Raw genomic sequence first — 18,960 nt, 5'->3', positions numbered from 1 at the left:
GGAGGCCTGTGGGCCTAGACACAAGTCACCCTCCTGTCACCAGCCACCCATTCACTCCTTCTCCACTCATTCCTTCATCCTCCCCATGCCAACACAGAAGAACCAGACACAACTGCCACTCAGAAGGCCAGGTTGGAAACATCAGCTTTTATTCTCAGAAAGTATTAGAACATGCTGGGACCCACTCCTGCCCTCAGGGATGCCCTCAGCAGACTGGGCAAGGACTCAGGTCAGGCCAAAGATTCTGCTCTTTTCCTAGATTATGAGGGTCCAGTGCCCTTGCAGTGGGCAGGACCACTCCTCCCCTCGATTGCTACGGCCTCAGTTTCTACCAGCCCTTCAACCAGCAGTGACACCGCACCCTCCACACGCCCTGTAGCTGCCAAGGCCACTGCGGCCTGCTCAGTGGGGAATCCCATGTGCTCTAGCTGCTGCAGCCTGTGAGGTGGGGACAAAGAGGAAATGTCAGGGCATGCATGGCTCCCACATCAGGATGACACACCCCTGCCCACCCTGCCTTACCGTAGAGAAGACCCAGAGGACTTGGGCAACCATGTCAAGCTCTGAGAACCCTGAGCTGACGCATCAAGAAGTGAAGCCTGGATCCCTTCCTGTAGCATTTGCTCATCTAGGGCTGCCCACATCGGGGTTCCTGGGGCAAAGCTGGACGCAGCCCACTTCAGGCTCCTCTCGGAGTCCTTCCATGCCGGCTGCACGGGTCCCACGCCTAGTGGAAGCTGGGCAGAACCATCACTGTGAGACCAGGAGCTTGGGGAGGCAAGGTAAGGAGGTCCAGGGGTAGCAGGCCTGTAGGGACAGAGGCGGATGGCCTGGGCTGCCAGCCACTGTCACAACTTCCACTACCCAATACGGAGCCCCTGGCATCGCCCTCACCTCACTACAGCAGGATAAGTGACAGGCAGTTCAGTCAGATTGCCTGGGGTGGGAAAGAGCCTCAGTGGCCACCACTGGGCCAGAGTCCTGCAAAGGACACTGTCCTGTAACACCTGCAATCTCCGCTCGGAGAGCTCCAGCCACCGGAAGGCCCCAGCAGCGTCTGCCTGCCCAGGGCAGGGCGGCAGGTCAAGGAAAATCAAACTGAACTGGGGAGAGGAGAGTGTGCTGGGCATTCCCATGCGACTCCCCTTGCTGTATCCCCCAGGACCACATGAGCAGCTGAAGCTGAGAACAAAAGGAAACTGCCTACCTGAAACTACTCAGCCGGGAAGTGCCTTCCCAAAACCCTATTTTCCACTTTCTTGGCTACTGCGTAACCCTGTGTACCTGAGATAGGTCCTCCTACTGTCAGCCAGACTTAAGTAGCTGGTGTCTGGATTCTGAAATGGTTCCCTGTGACTGCCTGAAGGGTTATATGATCACCACCAAAAATAGTAGCTATTTTCCCATATTTTGGGAGCAAAGCTTATGTCTAAGATACCTGTACTATGAGCCCTAAGTTGGCCCTCTGTTCCCAGAGTCCCACACTCACTCCCACCCTAAGCCTTCCTCTTTGCTAATCTTTGCTTTGATGCCACCTTCACACAAGATCCAGGTTAGTGACTTCCAGGTCCCTTCAGCTCTCCCAAGCATCCCATGGGGTCCTTTGATTGTAACCAACACCTCTTCTTGGCCATGAGTCCTGTCCCCAGCCCAAAGCATGGCACAGATGTGCCAGGAGCAGGTGTTCACCTGACATTGAACTCCTTTACACCGTTTCTTTCCAAGGCACCCCGGAGGCCCGGCCACAGGTCCACATGGTCCCTGGGCTCAGGCAAAGGATACAGGCTAGGCCAGCAAGAAGGCCACAGAGGAGCTGCAGGAAGGGCGGCTCAGAGCTGAGCAGCAGGGTCAGGGCCAGCAGTAGCCATGGGAGCAGCCATGGTGGCAGTGTCCCCTGACGCCATCCAGGGTAGTAACTCTGCCCTGCCAGCATGGCCAGATGAACAGGCATATATCCACAGCCTCCGGCTGCATTGGACACCCCGAGGCTTGCCAGCAGCACAGCCAGCAGCCCAGCAGCCAGGGCAAGCAGGGCGGAGTTGTGCAGGAAGCGCAGAGTGCCTAGACGGCACTCCTGCCACCAGCCCAGAGTGGGCAGGAGCAGCAGGCTCAGGAGCAGGCCCGGCAGTGCGGTGTGGCCCAGAGCATGGGTCAGAAGCCGGTGCACTGGGAATGAGAAGGGTGCCAGGTTAGAGGGCTGGATTAGCCATTGCTAGGGCGGCCTGGTAGGCCAGTCTCCCCCACCCAGAAGCCAGTAGATGGGACCAGAGGCTTCTCAACACCACAGCTACTCTCTAGGTATACTGAAGGGAACTAACACACAGTCTTCTCACTCGCCACCAGCTACCAAGTGGTGCTACGCCCCAGGCACAGTGAAGCTGTCTGTCAGTTACTGAATCTTTTTTTTGCATCTGGTTAATAGCACAAGTTCTAATGAAAACTGCCTGCCAAAACCTTTCACTCCCACAGAGCTGCAAGACCTTAGAAAAATCACTTAACCTCTCTGAACATCATTTGGGTTCCTCAAATGTAAACTGGAGGCTTTGTGGGAAGTACGTGTTTGGCAGAAATTTAACTTATTTCCAGGGAAAGCTGTCAGAAAAGGACACTATCAGAACTCCCACCCACAACTTCCCACCTCGCCCTCTGTACAGGATTCTCTGCCCTTCTTCTCAACTATGGACTAACTGGGCATGTCTGTAAGCTAACCTGCCCTGCGACGCTGTGTCCTATTCTTGTGACCATCACGAGCTGCACATTGATTCCACTAAGTGGCTTTCAGGCCCTAGAGTCTCTAGCTTTCAAGGACCATGCAGCTGGTCCTCACCCTGCCACGGGTCCAGCAGCAGCTCCGGAGCCAATGTGAGGTTGGGGCCAGCCCCCAAAAACCACAGGCAGCTCATCAGGAGCATCAGGACTGAGGAGGCAAGGGGCAATGCCCGGGACAGAGAGCCAGGAGAGTCCCAGACATGCATAGTTTGGTTGATGGTGGTCAAAGGTGGTCCTGAGGCTGTACACTGGGAATAAACAAAAACAGTAACAAATCATCCTTGTTGCTTTTATCTGACTCCCTCCCAACTACTTTACCAATGGCCCCATTATACAGAGGCAGAAACTAAACCAGCAGAGGCAGGTCCAATAGCTTGGCCTGTGTGCTTATCAAGCCCAACCTGTGTGCTTATCAGCCACGTTTCTATCCTACCTGCCCACAGGCCTGGGGTGGCCATGGGCCATGCTTAAAGTCCTGATGAGGCCAGTGTGGTAGTGCACACCTGTAATCTTAGCATTCAGGAGGTGGAGGCAGGAGGTTCAGGAGACCAAGGCCAGTAGAGATGCAGACCAGCAGGAGAGTGCTTACCTAGCATACATGGGCACCTGGATTTGCTCCCCAAGTGCTGTAAAAATAAAAGAAACATTTAGATCTTGGCTGCATATGGAGTTGAAAAACCAGCCTGGGTGACATGAGAGTCTGGTGGGCCCTGAAGGTGTCTTAGTGGAAGATACAAGACCAGAAAAGTTGGACTCTGCCCCCCCACCCCCCCTTCTAGTGTTCCATGCCTCAGGGAGTCCGGATAGCCTTGGGTACCCTTGAACAAGAGGCCTTATGAGACCCACCAATGGGTCAAGCAGCTTGGGGTTGAAGTGGGACTACAAGAGTCCACATTCCAAGCCTTACAAAGTGGCTCATAACTGTGGCACTGTTCTCTCTCCAGCCCTGGTGTCTGCTCCAGCCTTCTGCTGTGTGTCTGTGGGCAAGTTTCCCAGTCTGTGAAATGGTGATTAAGACACCTTTTGCTGCCGGGTAGTAGTGGTGCATGCCTTTGATCCCAACACTCAGGAGGCAGAGACAGGCAGATCTCTGTGAATTAGAGGTCAGCCAAAAGAAAAAAAAAACAACAAACAAACAAACAAAAAACTCAACACATTTTGCTTACAGCATCATAAGAGAAAAGACTGGAGGCCCACAGTTTTTTTTCTTTTTTTTCTGAGACGGGTTTCTCTGTACCTTTGGAGCCTGTCCTGGAACTAGCTCTTGTAGACCAGCATGGCCTGGTCTCACAGAGATCCGCCTGCCTCTGCCTCTACCTCCCAAGTGCTGGGATTAAAGGCGACACCTGGCTCGGCTTTTTTTTTTTTTTTTTTAATTTTGCTTGTTTGGGGGCTGGGGAGATGGCTGGGAGGTTAAGATCACTGGCTGCTCTTCCAGAGGCCTAGGGTTCAATTCCCAGCAACCACATGGTAGCTCACAACCATCTGTAATGAGATCTGGTGCCCTGTTCTGGCACGTAAGCATACATCCCAGAATACTATATACATAATAAATATTTTTAAAAAAAGTTTTGCTTTAAAAAAAATCTCAAGCCAGGCGGTGGTGGCGCACGCCTTTAATCCCAGCACTTGGGAGGCAGTGGCAGGCGGATCTCTGAGTTCGAGACCAGCCTGGTCTACAAGAGCTAGTTCCAGGACAGGCTCCAAAACCACAGAGAAACCCTGTCTCGAAAAACCAAAAAAAAAAAAAAAAAAAAAAAAAAAATCTCAACATGGAGCCCAAGCTAGCCTGTGATGTGAGATTCTCCTGTGTCTTCTTGGGCTTTTGAATACTGGATCATCAATCTGCACCATTGCACCTAGTTTGGCCCCCAGCTCTTTCCCAATAAACCCAGGCACCACCTAATTACTATGGAAGGCAGACAGCTTACAAGTGAAGGCCCAGCTGGTTCAAGCTCAGGTCCCCAAACAGGTCATACCCTGCCCAACCAGCAAAGCTTTTCTCCAGTTAGGTTTCAAACCAGGATGAATGGCTGAGGTTCCTATTTAACATATCAAAGCAGATGCTGGCAGGCAGGTTCTCCCAGCAGTCCCCTGGTCCCTACCTGTTACAGGGCCCTCCTGGCTGGCATACCCCCACCCTAAACTTCTCCAGCTCAGGGACTGGGCTGCTATTCCCACTTTGATTACCTGCTGTGTATGGTGGGCCTTCTGGCTGCTGCACCTGGTTCTCATCTCTCCCTCTTCCTTTCCTCCCCGCCCCCACATGGCCCAGCTCAGCGTCTGCACACTCTGGGAGCAGTCATGCTCCCTTTCTTTTCTTCCTTCACTTTCCTCACACCCAGCCTTGCCTGCAGGCCCGCGAGCTCTCCCTAGCAATGCTCTAAAGTCTCCTGGGATGACTCAGGGCAGAAAGCGGATCCTTTCCTGTGGGACAGAACCGTGAAGATGTCTGCCTGCAGAGTCCTTAACCTCCATCCCCTCAACAAACAGCCTCCTACTTACTCTGAAGCGCCTTCCCATCCCAACTATTATAGGCAGGATCACCTGACGTCCTTTCAGCCAGCATACACCTATTCCCCCCCCAGACAGTCAATCAGGGGTCCTGAACCTTAAAAATCCCCTCACCTCAACCTCTGTTATGATAAAAACCCCACCCCAACTGGGCATTGATGGGGCACGCCTTTAATCACACACGCATTAAAAAAAAATAGATGGGATGGTCCAACCTGGAGCTTGATTAAAGGCTTTTTTCCCCTGTCTTTCGAGATGTGGTTTCTTTGTAGCTTTGAAACCTATTCTGGAACTAGCTCTTGTAGCCCAGGCTGGCCTCGAACTCACTGAGATCTGTCTGCCTCTGCCTCCCGAGCGCTGGGATTAAAGGCGTGCACCACCACAGACCGGCTAAAGGCTCTTTGCACTTTTGCATAGGAGTGCAGACTCTATGGTGGTTTGCGGGGGAGGGGGGGTCCCCAGGATCTGGACCTAACATTCCCTCTCATCTCCAGTTAATGTGTTCACTGAAAGACATATTAGCTGGCTCCAGATCTTGCTGAGGTGAACTCTGGATTTGGGGTGAACCCTGCCCTTCCCCTGTGGCACTGGGTTTAGAAAAGCAGGCCGATTTCACCCTTACCTGGAGGCAGGGTCACCTAAATTGAAGCTTCTCACAACCATTCCATCCCTGAGCACTAAGGGACTGATCCATGGACATTCGGAACCAGGCCTCGAGTCCTCTGGATCAGTCTCTTCTCTTTCTTGATGTTGCAAACGGAAACGGGGGCCTCACACATCTTAGGCACGCAGTATCATTGCGCCTCTATCTCCAACCGAATCTTCAATTAATAAAATGGAACTCGTAAGAATCAAGTAATGAACCCAGCTGCTGCTCCTAGCACACAGCACATGGAGCAGCTCTCCACTCTCACGGGCACCCTATTCAGACGCGGAGTCCCTAGCTAACAGGTGCCTGGATCTCACCTGAGGAAGTGAGTTTACAACAAATAGGAAACCGGGGGCCACGACAATCTGCTCCCCGCTCGCCAGGGAATCGGAGAGCCCGACGGCGTTAAGCTTCAGCGGGGGAAACCACTCCCATCCCTCGAAAGGTGTGACACGCCTACTGCTCCCACATGGGCCCTGCTTTCTTCCGAGTCCTCGCCCGCCCGCCATGCTACTGTTTGAATCCGTCCACGGGGTTGGTCACAAGGCAGTTCCTCACCAGTGGCCCTCTGGAACCCTCGTCAGGGACCTCTCACAGTTCCGCACCATCACACCCTGCCTACCTTACTGGGAAGCCAGGGCAGACTGGGAAGTCAAGGGCAGGGAAGATGCTTCCGGGTGGTGCACAGAGGGGGGGAGGCCAGGGGTCGAATTCAGCTTTGTAACTTAGGGGGAAGTACTCGATCTCGTGGGCCTGGGTTTTCTATTCTGTTAAAACAAGGGTACTGGTTGGAGGATGATTACAGGGCTTCCCAACTCCGACCGTTATTGGAGCCGGCCGCGGCATTCCCGGCCTCCCTCCCCAGCCGACCGACCGACCGACCTCAGTCCCCTCCCCCGCCCTCTCGGGCCACGCGTCCAAGGTTCTGCGAAGCACGTTCTCCCCTACCCTGGAAGGCCGGGTGGGGGGAGCCCCGCCTGGGAGTCGGGCCGCCAGCTCCAGGCCGAGACCTAGGTGCCCGAAACCCACAGCGCGCACACACGGGCGCGTGATCCCGCCTGCCGATTAGTCAGCAGTTGTTCCAGGCCGGGATCCCTTTCCCCCGCCCCCCCCCCCAGCCCTCCCGCCAGCCTCCGTCTCCCTCCAGGACAGACTCTTCGGAGACGGTCCCTAGAGCCAGCGGGCGTAACCATTCCAACCCCCGAGCCTCGTGCAGAGGCTCCCTGGGGTTTGTTGGGGACACTCGCTCACGAGCGCGCAGGCCGCTGAGGTGTTTTTTTCTTAACCCGCGCGTCACGTCCGGCTCTTTGGAGAGGATTGGGTCGACGGTTTCAGGCGCCAAGGACCGGCTTATCACTGGCTCAAACCTCCTTGCCCACCCCCGCGGCCTGGCCCTATGGTAGCGTCCGAGGTTGCGGATTTCGCGCCTGCGCAGTGCGGCGCCTAGGGGGACCGCGAGAGGGAGACGGACGTTGAGAGAACGAGGAGGAAGGCGAGAAAATGGCGTCCACGGGTAAGTGGAGTGGGATCGCGGTCGCGCTGGCGACGGCTGGGACACCCAAACTCGGCGGCGCTCGTCTCTGGGGGTGGCAGGGATGACTGAGTGGAGCTGCCGAGAGGGGTTGGAGTTCCCGCCGCCACCCGACGAGCTCGGGGGTCCCCCGTTCCCTTCCCCCCCCGCCCCTCCCCCACCAGGCGGGCTGGTTCTGGAACCTTCCGGCGCCCGCGTTGCGCGCGAGGGCCTCGCGGTAGCTGGGGCGTGCGGGGCCCGCCTTGGCCTCCTTTGTGTGGCGGTTGTCGGTGCGGGTGCCCCGGGCCTCCCGCCACGTGGGCGGGGCCTACGGCCTCCGAGGCCCAGAGGGGACCGCGGCTGGGCCTCGGGCCCATCACCCCGAAGGCGCGTGAGGTGGGGTGTCGGGTAGCGGCTCGAGAAGCCGCGGCCGGTGGCCCCGGTAACCTCTCCTCCCGCTGCCAGCCTAAGGGTGTTTCTTGAATAGAAACTCAGATTCAAAACAAGCAAACAAAAAGGCGTCGCAAGTGTCTGAGCTGAGGGGCGCCGGCTTATGAGTGGGAGCCCCATTATCCTCCAGGCCTGACTCGGCGCACCCGGCAGGGCTCAGATGTTTAAAGCCCGCTCGGCCTTTAGACCTAGTGGGTCCCACAGATCCTTTCGGAGGCATCGATTTGATCATGTGTTACCCCACTACCTTCCCTAATCCAAAAAGCAGTGGCTTCCCGGGGTCCCTTGCTCAGCAAGCGTTTGGCGCGGGCATCGGTTGTATAACCAGGCCCGTCTGGATTCGGGGAGCAGACTCTTAACCAGAAGGGTTTAGCGTTTTTGATCCAGGAGAAACAGAAAGCCTCACCCAGCACGTTTCTGTAGACCTGCTCGTTAAACCAGCAGGCTTCTTTCTTGCTCCTGTCGAGGCCAGGGAAAGAAGACGGACTTTGAAAGTGGGCGGCTAGGAGCTCGGGGACGCGATGAGTGTTGTGGTCCTTAATGAGCGCGTGAGTGTAGCCTAGGCTTCACCAGCAGTTTGGTGCACAGTTAACTGGCACAGTGGCGATCTTTTTTTGGTCTGGAGGAATTAGGGGTCTGATATGTGGCCTTGGAGACAGTAGGAGAAATCGAAGTGGAAGACAGGAGAAGCTCTGGGTCCTTTGTGCTTGGGAAAAGTTCCAGCATCCCAGTTTGGCGATGCCAACGATGTAAGTCAGTAAACAGGTAAATGCTGGCTTTTGATGCCAGGCTACCAAGAGTGTCCCGAAGAGAAAGACTGAGAAGCTAGTACATTCTGGTGGGAAATGATTTCGGCAGTGAGCCTTCCTTCTACGCTTCTCTTATCCGCTAAAGCCCAAGAAGGCAATTGCAGATTTTTGCTTGGTAGATCATTGACACTTTTTAGTCATTTGTGTTTAAATCCTTTTTGCTGAAGACTGCCACGAACCATATTCGAGTTAGAAACCATGCTCTGGGGCTCAGTGAAATGGCTCAGTGCTTAAGAGCACTGACTGCTCCTCCAGAGGACCCAGGTTCAATTCCCAGCACCCACATGGCAGCTCGCAGGTGTCTGTAACTCCAGTTCCAGAGACTCTGACATCGTTATTATACCAATGTGCATGAAATAAAGTTAAATAAAGTTTTTTAAAAAGCCATGCTCTGCTATATCCATAGTCCTGCCCTTGCTGAGGGAACTTATTTAGGACTTAGTGTCCTTTCCTGAAAAATAGTTTAGCTAAAGTTTTCTTGATGCCTGGTGGTGGTGGCACAGAGGTAGCAGATCAAGGCCAACCTGGTCTTACAGAGTGAGTTCCAGGATAGCCAGGGCTACACAGAGGAACCTTGTCTTGGGGGGAGAGGGAGTTTCTTGAGCTCTTCAGTCCTTAAAGCTTTTGGGTACCAGGAAATCTCCCTTGCTGACTTTAATACATTATGTAGCCTAAACCTCCAAATCTCTACAGCTTGGCTAATGACTACCCTCAGTTGTAAGCCGCTGCCTTAGGGAATAATGGTTTTCCCCCTCGTCTACATCTTGTGGAATAGTGCCTACAGAGTATGTTCAATAAAGCAGAATTACAGTACCCAAATAACTACTGTCAGAACAAGAAGTAATAACGTTGCCAGCATTCTTGAGCCCTCCCCACCCATCATACCCTTTATCTGCTTCTTTCACTGTATAGTTGGGCATGGTTTTTCTATTGTTAAATTATCTGCCTATTGTTTCAGTATTGAGACAGTAGGAGGCTTGTGTGCTGTTAAGTAGATAAACATGAGTTGGGGGTTGCTTCTCTTAGCCCACCAAATCCTCTGGTCTCATGCTGATCTGAGGTGGTTAGCTGTTCTGTATCAGCTTTGTCAATTTTACATAACTGCTCTTGTGTAAGTCTTTTGTAAACATTGAGCTTAATGCCAGTAACTCAAAATCATTTTTTACATAGAAACCTCAACAAAATGAAGGTTGCAATATTTGGGTTTACATGCTTTGTTGGTGTATTTTACAAACACTACATGGAAGGAGGTGTTTTACAATTTTTTATTTCATATAAAGAATGTGACAAATAGCCATAGTTTAATCCTACAATTTGGGGAGCAGAGGCAGGCAGAGTTCAAGATCAGGCTGGTCTATGTAGTGAGTTCCAGGACAGCCAGAGCTACATATTGAAACCCTGTCTGGAAAAAAAATCAAACAAAAAAGGTAACTAGTAGGCATGGTGGCACACACCTGTAATTCTCAGCATTTAAATTGTAGAGAGAGCGGTATAGGGTCTGTAGCAAGTTTGAAGCTAGCTTGGTCTGCCAGCTAAGTAGTCAGATCCTGTCTCAAAAAAGCAATAGGATTTTGTTGAACAGTTCTTTTTTCGTTGTGGGTATCTTTTGGACAGCTTATGATGACATTGATGAGCAGGCTCTGAAATTAAGGGTCTAGAGGAGAGAAATAGTCACATGAGGTGCAAAAAGGTAGAAAGAAAGTCAGCTTTTAAGAGATGGGTTCAGGAAAGTACTCTTGTCCAGGATATTGTGAAGCATGCTTTGGATTGTATGGAGTGGGGAAGATCTCTATAAAGATGCCAACTGTTGGTTTTGGATTAGGGACTGACTGCTTTCTGATTGGAAAAGAAAGGACCCTTTTGTTCTCTCTTAATGGCAGTGCTGTCTTTGAACACCAAAGAAGATATGTATTCTTATAAAGGGGAAATAATTAGGTAGAATTATTTGCTCACTGGGTAATAGTGGCACAGGCCTTTAATCCTAACAGTTGGGAGGTGGATCTGAGTTTGAGGCCAACCTCAAATTGCAGAGGCAGGCAGAGTTCAGGACCAGCCTGGTCTGCAAAGCAAGTTCCAAGACAGCCAGAGAACAGTTACATGGAGAAACCCTTTTACGCCCTCTCTGTGAGTTCAAGGCCAGCTTGGTCTAAGGGAGCTAGTTCCAGGACAGGCTCCAAAACTACAGAGAAACCCTGTCTCAAAAAATGGAAAGAAAAACAAAACAAAAAAAAATTGCTCTGCCTTAAAAAAAAAAAAATGCCCCCAAACTTGCAGAACTTTAATTCAGTGGTGCTTTGAAAATGTAAGCATTTATTTTCATCACTTGATACCTGTATAGACTGAATTTAGTCCCTTTTTGATGTGTTTGAGACAGGGTCTTTCATAGTTCTGGCTGTGCTAGAACACATTCACTATGTAGGCCATGCTGACCTAAAACTCAAACCCACATGCCTCTGCTTCCTGAGTGCTGACATTAAAAACATATGCCACCTTACCAAGCTGATTCCTTTTGATATAGTATAAATTACATATGAGAAAGAAAATGATAGCTGGACTTATTTAGAGAGAAGAAAATTTGTGGGTTTTTTAGGTTGAAATAATTTCAAGTTTTTGGAAATGACAATAGTGAGCCTAGAATAATTTTTTTCCCCTAGGCCTATTAAGTGCTTTCTCATCCTTACCAATTTCTAGGATTCTGTTAACCTTGCTTCAATTGTGTGTGCATGCTATTGGAGTTGGAACCCAGGGCATCCACAGGTGCCACCTTATAGTCGTGAGAATATGCATGTGTTCCAACCACAGATGTACTCCATCCTTTACCTTGGCCTCCCTGGGGTTTCTAGTTTTTTTCATTACTATGAAGATAGATCTCTGGTAACAGGCCCCTTTTAGATTTAATAGCTGTTGAATTTTTTGTCATTGTTTCACTGTAATGTTAAAGGGAGTTGTGGTGGTCTTACTAAAGTGATAGACTGATTGATAGAAGCTCATTTCTGTAATCCCAGCCCTGGGGAGGCAGGCAGAGGCAGGTGGATCGGAGTTTGAATTTATTTAGAGAGACCCTGTTTCAAAAACAAAAATGTTGGGACTAGTGCTGCATGCCTTTAGTGGGAGGGGGCAGCTGAATCCCTGAGCCTGAGGCCACCATGGTCTACAGAGTGAGTTCCAGGACTACCAGGGCTACACAGAGAAACCCTGTCTAGAAAAGCAGAAAGGCACAGGAGTGGGGTGGATTCTAATACTTTTGTGGGGGTCCTTTTTTTATAACTGTAAAGTTGATCATGTTTTGTGGTCTTAGTTTTTATTAGCCTTGAGATACTGATCATGTGTTTGAATTGATAGCTGGTGGTTGAGATGGGTTATGGTAATGGGAGTATGCAGGATATGTAAGGTATCTCTGCCAACTCAAGTGATCTTGACCTCATTAGTTAGCACCATATTCAGACTTTGTGCATTTAACTGACTTAATTGGTTTGGTGTTGAGAAATGCTATAATGCTGTGACCTGTGTCTACATATAGTTTCACTCTAAACAGTTTAAAGAATTAACTTTTGCTGCCTGAATTATTCCTCTTGTCTACTGTTCCTTGTCTATACTAATAAATTTTTTTCTTGTTTCGTCTAGATTACAGTACCTACAGCCAAGCTGCAGCCCAGCAGGGGTAAGTCAGCCTTCTGCAACAGTACTTTGTCCACATTTAATGTTTTAGAGTATGAGGCCTTTTGTAACTATAAAGGATATAGTCACACAGTCAGATGTTCTGTATTCAATTCTCGTGTTTAACTCTTTTTGCAGCTACAGTGCTTACACCGCCCAGCCAACTCAAGGATATGCACAGACCACCCAGGTAATCCCAAAGACAAGGATGTGTAGTTATATTTTCAATAAAGATGTTTCAGTTTAGCTAGGCTATAGTGGCACATGCCTTTAATCTCAGCACTCGGGAAGCCAATCTCTGAGTTCGAGGCCAGCCTGGTCTACAGAGTGAGTTCCAGGACAGCCAGGGCTACACAGAGAAACCCTATCTCAAAAAAGACAACAACAACAAAAAGATGTTTCCGTTGACCACTAAAACAGTAGCTAGCAGATCTTTTTTAAAAATTATATGCAAGTAACTAGTAGTGGTATTATCTAATCTTTAAACACTCGGTAACTTTAATCTTTTACAATGAGGGTTTGTGTAAATGAAACAATTTTAAAACTGAAAATAGGCTTTTTTTAACTTCTGGGCTCAAAATAAGCATTTCACTGTAGTCTTGGTCTCGTCTCTGTATTTTATTATGCTTAATTTAGTCATCATTGCAGTTCTTCAGAGGAAGATCATCTTTTAACCTTTTGTAGATGAGAAAAGAGTAGTTATTATATAACTTGCGAGTAGTTGCACATTGACTACTGGAGTCAACTTTTAAAATTACTATCTCTCGGCATTTGCCAATATGTAAGTCTGTGTAAAAACATAGGCCAGGGACAAGAGAAATAGCTCCTTGAGGGAAAAGAGCTTGCCACCCAGCCTGAGTTTGATTCCCCCAACTTCCACATACGAGGGAGAAAACCAAATTCTAATTTGTTCTCTGACCTTCGCATATACACCATGCATGATATGTGCATATGCAGCCTTCCACCAGTCAAATTAAGTAATTCAATACTTCTCAGCTGGAGTTCAGTGGTAGATTGTGTACCAGCACTGCAGAAATATTTGGGGGAGTGGTATAGGATTGACCAGGAGGTAGGAGACTATTTCATTGGTAGAATGTGTGGTATGCTGACTTCAGCCACCAACACTTCAAAATGCCAAAGGTAACAGATTCTAGAAAGTATATATTGTTTATATTTTCAAGAATTAATTATCTCAGCTGGGCATGTAGCACAATCCTTTAATCCCAACATGGGGAGGCAAAGGCAGGTGGACCAGCCTGGTTTACATAGCAAGTTCTAGGACAAAACTAAACAGTAAAACTGTCTCAAAAAAAAAAATACCTCTAGTTCTGGAATGATCTGCTAAGAAGTTGATATTAACTACCATGGAAACATTTGGAAGTCATGTTTCACATTTAATTGATCTTTCAAATAAGTTTATAAAATAACAGTATCTGAAAAAAAAAGTTATTCCTTATCTGGTTTTAGGTATTGATGTCTAAGTTTAAAATCAGTTGATAAACTAACATTCATAAAAACTGTTCTGGTTCAATTTCTTGAAATAGGGTTAAGAGCGTTTATTTTCATATTATGTTGAAAATCTGGCTCTCAAATACGGCAGGATGCTTTCTGATCCTTCATTATCTTTCTTGATGTTCATTTTGTGCTGTCAGTTACATACCTGTGCCTGTATTGCTCTTGAGAGCATTTTGCTAAGCTCAGTTAACTGAGACTTTGCCTTTTTTTGTTTGTTTGTTTACTTTGGGTTTTTCAAGACAGTGTTTCTCTGTAACAGCCCTGGCTGTCCTGGAACTAGCTCTTGTAGACCAGGCTGGCCTCAAACTCACAGAGATTGTCTACCTGTGCCACTTGAGTGCTGGGATTAAAGGCGTACTCCACCATCACTCAGTATCTAATTATTTATTTCTAGATTTACTAAAACATGAATGTATACCATTTACTTATTTTTGTATTTTCAAGACAAGGTCTTTCTGTTTAACAGTCCTGGCTATCCTGGAACTTTGTAGACCAAGATGACTTCAAACTTGAGATCTGCCTGCCTCTGAACACTCAGAATTTTTTTTTATATTTTATTTATAATATAATGTATACAATATTCTGTCTGTGTGTATGCCTACAGGCCAGAAGAGGGCACCAGACCCCATTACAGATGGTTGTGAGCCACCATGTGGTTGCTGGGAATTGAACTCAGGACCTTTGGAAGAGAAGACAATCCTCTTAACCTCTGAGCCATCTCTCCAGCCCGTGAACACTCAGAATTTTTAAGATTTGTCTTATTTTTATAATTTTTTTTTTCAGAAAGCAGTATTTTCTACTTGTTTCTCCAGTTTATGAACTAATAAATCAGTTTGTATTTTGCTAAAATACAAAGTTCTCTTACAAAACTACATGCTTTTCTTTGGAACAGGCGTATGGGCAACAAAGCTATGGAACCTATGGACAGCCTACTGATGTCAGCTATACCCAGGCTCAGAGCACTGCCACCTACGGGCAGACTGCATATGCGACTTCTTATGGACAGCCTCCCACTGGTAAGGCCAGCCTTAAAGGGACTTGGTGATAATGTCGAGGGTATTTGCTGAAAGGCCTATTCTTTTAGCTATATATTCTGGTTCATGTGTTGACATCTGGGGATCTTTTATTTTAGGAAGTGTTGTTTTTTTTTTTGTTTGTTTGTTTTTTGTTTTTTTCTTCCTTGCCCTTAAATTCTCCTTGAGGGCTCTATTTCAATAGAGTGTGGGTGGAATAAGTTCCAAAAGAAATTAAAACTTTATAGCCTGTATAATATACAACAAAATGGGACTACTGTGAAAGATTGTGCTAATCCTAAGGATTTAGCCTTCTTAAACTGAGCTGCTTAAAAATCGAAATGGTTGTTGGGCATGGTGGTACACGCCTTTAATCCCAGCACTTGGGAGGTAGAGGCAGGTGGATTTCTGTGAGTTCGAAGCCGGCCTGGTCTACAGAGTGAGTTCCAGGACAGCTAGGGCTATTACACAGAGAAACCCTGTCTCAAGGAAAAACAAAATGGTTTTCACATCTGTTTGCTTCATCTGATAGTGTACCCTCTACTTTTGTTTTGTGCTTTCCACAGTAGAAGGGACCAGTACAGGTTTGACTATCCTGCTCATTCTTGCATGGGAAATGCTTTCCATCTTGTCTAACCCTGTAATGTTAACCCTTCCTTAGGTGTTTCATTTGTTTAAACCCAGATTTTCTAACATCACACAAAAGGTGCTAATGAAAAAGGCTGCTTCAGGTGCCATTTGCAGATCCATGCCCTTCTATTATTGGGGGAAGGTTTTGTACTCAATTGAACTTAACTTTGGTCAAGCCTTTGTAAAGTCATTTGCCTTCCCAAAGGTATTACTCCGACTGATTTTCCCTGCTCCCTGAAAGCTAGATTGCATGATTAGATTTATTTAAGGAACAGACTACCACCCTGCATGTACATGTTTGTCCGTTGTATAGCACAGGCACATTTTATTTTCTGTTTTAAGTGTTACAAATTATTTTAATCTGTTTTCTGTTAAAAGTGCTATGAATTTTTTTTAAGACAGTGTGTTTTAAACATAAAATAAGATTCCAGGACACTAAAAAAAGAAAGCTGATCTAAGAGTCATTATATGGGATATATGAAAAGTGACCATATTTTTGCTTTGGCATATTTTGCTTTGTGATACAATGTTGGAGATATAAAGACTTTATCTTCCAACTATTTAAACTCTGAATTAAAGGGGAAATAATGTGGCATTTAGTTCACTGTCATGGATTTCATGGAAAGAATTTGCTAACTATCTTAACTACTGTCTTTGGATGGAAGTGTGTATCTAACCTAGTGCAGGTGTGATGAGAACTGAAACTAAAGCTGTAGATTTGAGAACATGATTTAGGTTTAGCCTTTTCTATCCCTAAGCCATTTAACAGGGTTGTAACAAAGTGATTTTAAGCATAATAGAAAGTCTAGTCCTGATTGTGAGCCCAGAAACTATAGAGCACTGTAAGCAGAAAGTGGTAGCTTTAGTGAGCCAGGCAGGCTATTGCATGGTAAGTTATTCTAAGTTACCTCTCATACTTCACTTACTCCTGCCAAGCTTTTAGGCTATAAGAACCAGTGGGTAGGAAGCTGAATCCAGGCATATTTTTCTGAACCCCATGTTGCCTTTACATATAAAAGTCAGTGAATAACTATCTAAGGGAATGCATAGAAATACACTGTTCTCTTCTAGGATTCTAAATGAAGCTCCAGAAGAAAGGTACTATATATTTGCATCTCACTTACATGATTCAAACAATTCTTAAGCTATGGTTTTTTTCTACTGTTCAGTGTAAACAAAATTTTGTACAATGTTTCTTACCACCTTTTTCACTGACAAAATCACACAGATGTGCTGTTAGTGTCTTGTCATTTTATGGATTTTTGTTTATTTTGCTTGGGTGTTTATGTATGTACTACAGATTAATTAAAAGATTACTTATTAACCTGGTATCTAGTACTAATATAACATTGCTATTTTATTTATTGCCATTTCTTAATAGCAATATTATACAGGCTCTTAACTCTGCAGATCTGAGGCATAAGTTACTGTCTTGATCAGTCTGGTTTTCGTTGAACTTTTGTGGGTCTTATTATCATGTAAGGAGAAATCGTATAGAGTAATTGGATGGGTGGACTTCTGTTGTAGTTTAAATGAGTACAGTGTATGGTTAACTTTAGAACTTTGCTAAGAACTTTAAAATACATAGGACTGTAGTTAGATTTTCTTTGGACCACCTGCTCCCAGATAATGACATGAAAACTTTTTTTTTTTTTTAATTTTTATAACTTATTAATTTTTTGTTTCAAAAAAATATTTTGTCTGTGTGTCTGCCTGCAGGCCAGAAGAGGGCACCCGACCCTATTACAGATGGTTGTGAGCCACCATGTGGTTGCTGGGAATTGAACTCAGGACCTTTGGAAGAGCAGGCAATGCTCTTAACCTCTGAGCCATCTCTCCAGCCCCGAAAACTTCTTATTAATTATAAAAGCTTAGTCTTGCCTTAGGTTTGTTCCCAAGTAGTTCTTAAAACTTAACCCTTTTGTTAATGTACATTCTACCACATAGCTTGTTAACCTCTGCTTAGTGCTGTTCGTCCCACTTCTGTGTCTGACTGCCAAATCCTACTTCTCCCCAGAGTTCCTATCTCTTCCCGCATATCCCGTCTATCCTTCCCTGCCTAACTGTTGGCCATTTGGCTCTTTATTAAACCAATCATAATGTGCCTAGGCAGGCAAGGTAAAACAGCGGCAACATCTTCACAGTGTACAAAAGGATTATCCCCACGACACAGGGCTCAGTGGTACTGTTCTTCCCTTCCCTAGCATGTGTGTGAAGCTCTGGGTTCTTTCTATTCCTCTTAATACAAAAGAAAACAGTGCCGCTTCAGGTGATCTCAAAAGTGTTTGGGGCTCTTTTATAAAATATGTTTTAGTGGCTTTCACCAGTTTAGACAGGAAACTACTGTCTTTGTATATAATTTTAGAGGGTTTTTTTTTTTAAAGATGTTTAAGAAAAAAGGATTTCATGCTACAAAAAAAAAATGATACCGTTAGATTAAAAGAGTTGAATCAGTTGGTGGTGCCACCTTTAATTAATTTAATCCCAGTCCTTGAAAAACAAGAATCAGGCTCCTGTCTGAGTTCAAGGACAGCCTGGGTGGGCTACATAGTGAGACCCTGCTTCAAAGAAATAAAAGTAAGTTGAAGCTGGTCATGGTTGTTTTGTGTCTGTAATCCCAGAAGTCTGTCAGTTGAGGTAGAAAAGAAAGGATTATATTAAGCAAGAATGGACAGTTTAATGATACTACCTCAGTTTTTGGTGTTGTCTTTGTTTTTGTAGGTTGGTTTGGTTTTTGGATACTCTCTTGGCTAGTCCTAAATATAAAGTAAATTAAGTAGTCTTAGTTCAAGATTTTTTTTTTAAGTGTTAAAACTTGTTTTTGTTTTCTTGGGGAGGGGGTGTTTGTTTGGGGTTTTTGAGGGTTTGCTTGGTTTTTTTCCTATGTTCTCCTTTGTAGGCCAGGCTGGTTTGGTATTTGTGATCCCGCAATGTTGGTCACAGAAATCATTTTTAACATTAGTAAAAATGGGTTTTTTTTTTTTTTTTTTCCCCGAGGCAGGGTTTCTCTAGCTTTGGTGCCTGTCCTAGAACTAGCTCTTGTAGACCAGGCTGGCCTCGAACTCCCAGAGATCCGCCTGCCTCTGCCTCCTGAGTGCTGAGATTAAAGGCGTGCGCCACCACCGCCCGGCTGGGGTTTCTTAGACCAGGCCGGCCTTGAACTCATAGAGATCTACTTGCCTCTGCCTACTGAGTGCTGGGATTAAAGGCGTGCGCCACCACCGCCTGGCAGAATAGGGTTCTTTAGATGAGAATCCTGGCATCTGGACTGAGCTTTTAAAGTGCATCATTTACTGGAGCCTGTTGATTATGAAGAAAACAAAGATCAGTACCAGGAAAGGTTGTGATACTTTAAGCTTATGTAATATACTGCCATTAAAACGGTAGATTTTAGTGCATAATCTAGTACCTGATGACTGTTACGTAGCTATTTTTAAGTGTTAT

The 18,960-nt window shown here is 46.6% G+C and overlaps 2 protein-coding genes across 14 annotated transcripts in view; one reads left to right on the top strand and one right to left on the bottom strand.

Annotated features, from left to right (window-relative positions):
- Nucleotides 1-126: 126 nt before the first annotated feature.
- Rhbdd3 (rhomboid domain containing 3) lies at nt 127-7,299 on the bottom strand. 11 transcript variants are annotated; one of them, XM_050141398.1, is made up of 9 exons: nt 7,184-7,299; nt 6,555-6,699; nt 5,906-6,104; nt 3,359-3,395; nt 2,828-3,017; nt 1,783-2,166; nt 895-1,057; nt 523-807; nt 127-438 (listed from the first exon to the last, which is right to left on the bottom strand). In XM_050141398.1, exons 5-9 carry the CDS (start codon nt 2,973-2,975, stop codon nt 261-263), a joined length of 1,158 nt encoding a protein of 385 aa, XP_049997355.1. In that variant the 5' UTR covers nt 2,976-3,017; nt 3,359-3,395; nt 5,906-6,104; nt 6,555-6,699; nt 7,184-7,299; the 3' UTR covers nt 127-260. The 11 variants fall into 11 exon arrangements, with proteins under 11 accessions (XP_049997355.1, XP_049997353.1, XP_049997356.1 ...); XM_050141396.1 differs by having other exon boundaries at nt 7,087-7,224; XM_050141399.1 differs by lacking the exon at nt 7,184-7,299 and adding an exon at nt 6,815-7,049 and having other exon boundaries at nt 6,491-6,699.
- Nucleotides 7,300-7,316: 17 nt separating this feature from the next.
- Nucleotides 7,317-18,960, top strand: part of Ewsr1 (EWS RNA binding protein 1) — a 29,878-nt gene continuing 18,234 nt past the window's right edge. Inside the window, exons 1-4 of one of the 3 annotated variants that reach the window (XM_050141389.1) lie at nt 7,317-7,445; nt 12,326-12,362; nt 12,497-12,548; nt 14,766-14,889. In XM_050141389.1, coding sequence (XP_049997346.1) covers nt 7,433-7,445; nt 12,326-12,362; nt 12,497-12,548; nt 14,766-14,889 — 226 coding nt within the window. In that variant the 5' untranslated portion in view covers nt 7,317-7,432. The remainder of the gene's footprint in view (nt 7,446-12,325; nt 12,363-12,496; nt 12,549-14,765; nt 14,890-18,960) is intronic. The other 2 variants (XM_050141386.1, XM_050141388.1) reach the window with 2 other exon arrangements.

Source organism: Alexandromys fortis, unplaced genomic scaffold (genome assembly GCF_014885135.2).
Source record: "Alexandromys fortis isolate MF-2015 unplaced genomic scaffold, M_Fortis_MF-2015_v1.1 scaffold_7, whole genome shotgun sequence".
Lineage (NCBI taxonomy): Eukaryota > Metazoa > Chordata > Mammalia > Rodentia > Cricetidae > Alexandromys > Alexandromys fortis.
Note: the sequence above shows the minus strand (reverse complement) of the source record. Positions and strands in the feature narration are given on the sequence as shown.

Excerpts from the sequence above, each read along its gene's own strand:
- Rhbdd3 (XM_050141398.1), bottom strand. The coding sequence starts at position 2,975 with ATGCATGTCTGGGACTCTCCTGGCTCTCTGTCCCGGGCATTGCCCCTT. Across the intron at positions 1,058-1,782 it reads CCTTCTTGCTGGCCTAGCCT|ACGCTGCTGGGGCCTTCCGG; the intron begins GTATCCTTTGCC and ends CTGGGCAGGCAG. Across the intron at positions 808-894 it reads ACTTATCCTGCTGTAGTGAG|GCCTGCTACCCCTGGACCTC; the intron begins GTGAGGGCGATG and ends CTGTCCCTACAG.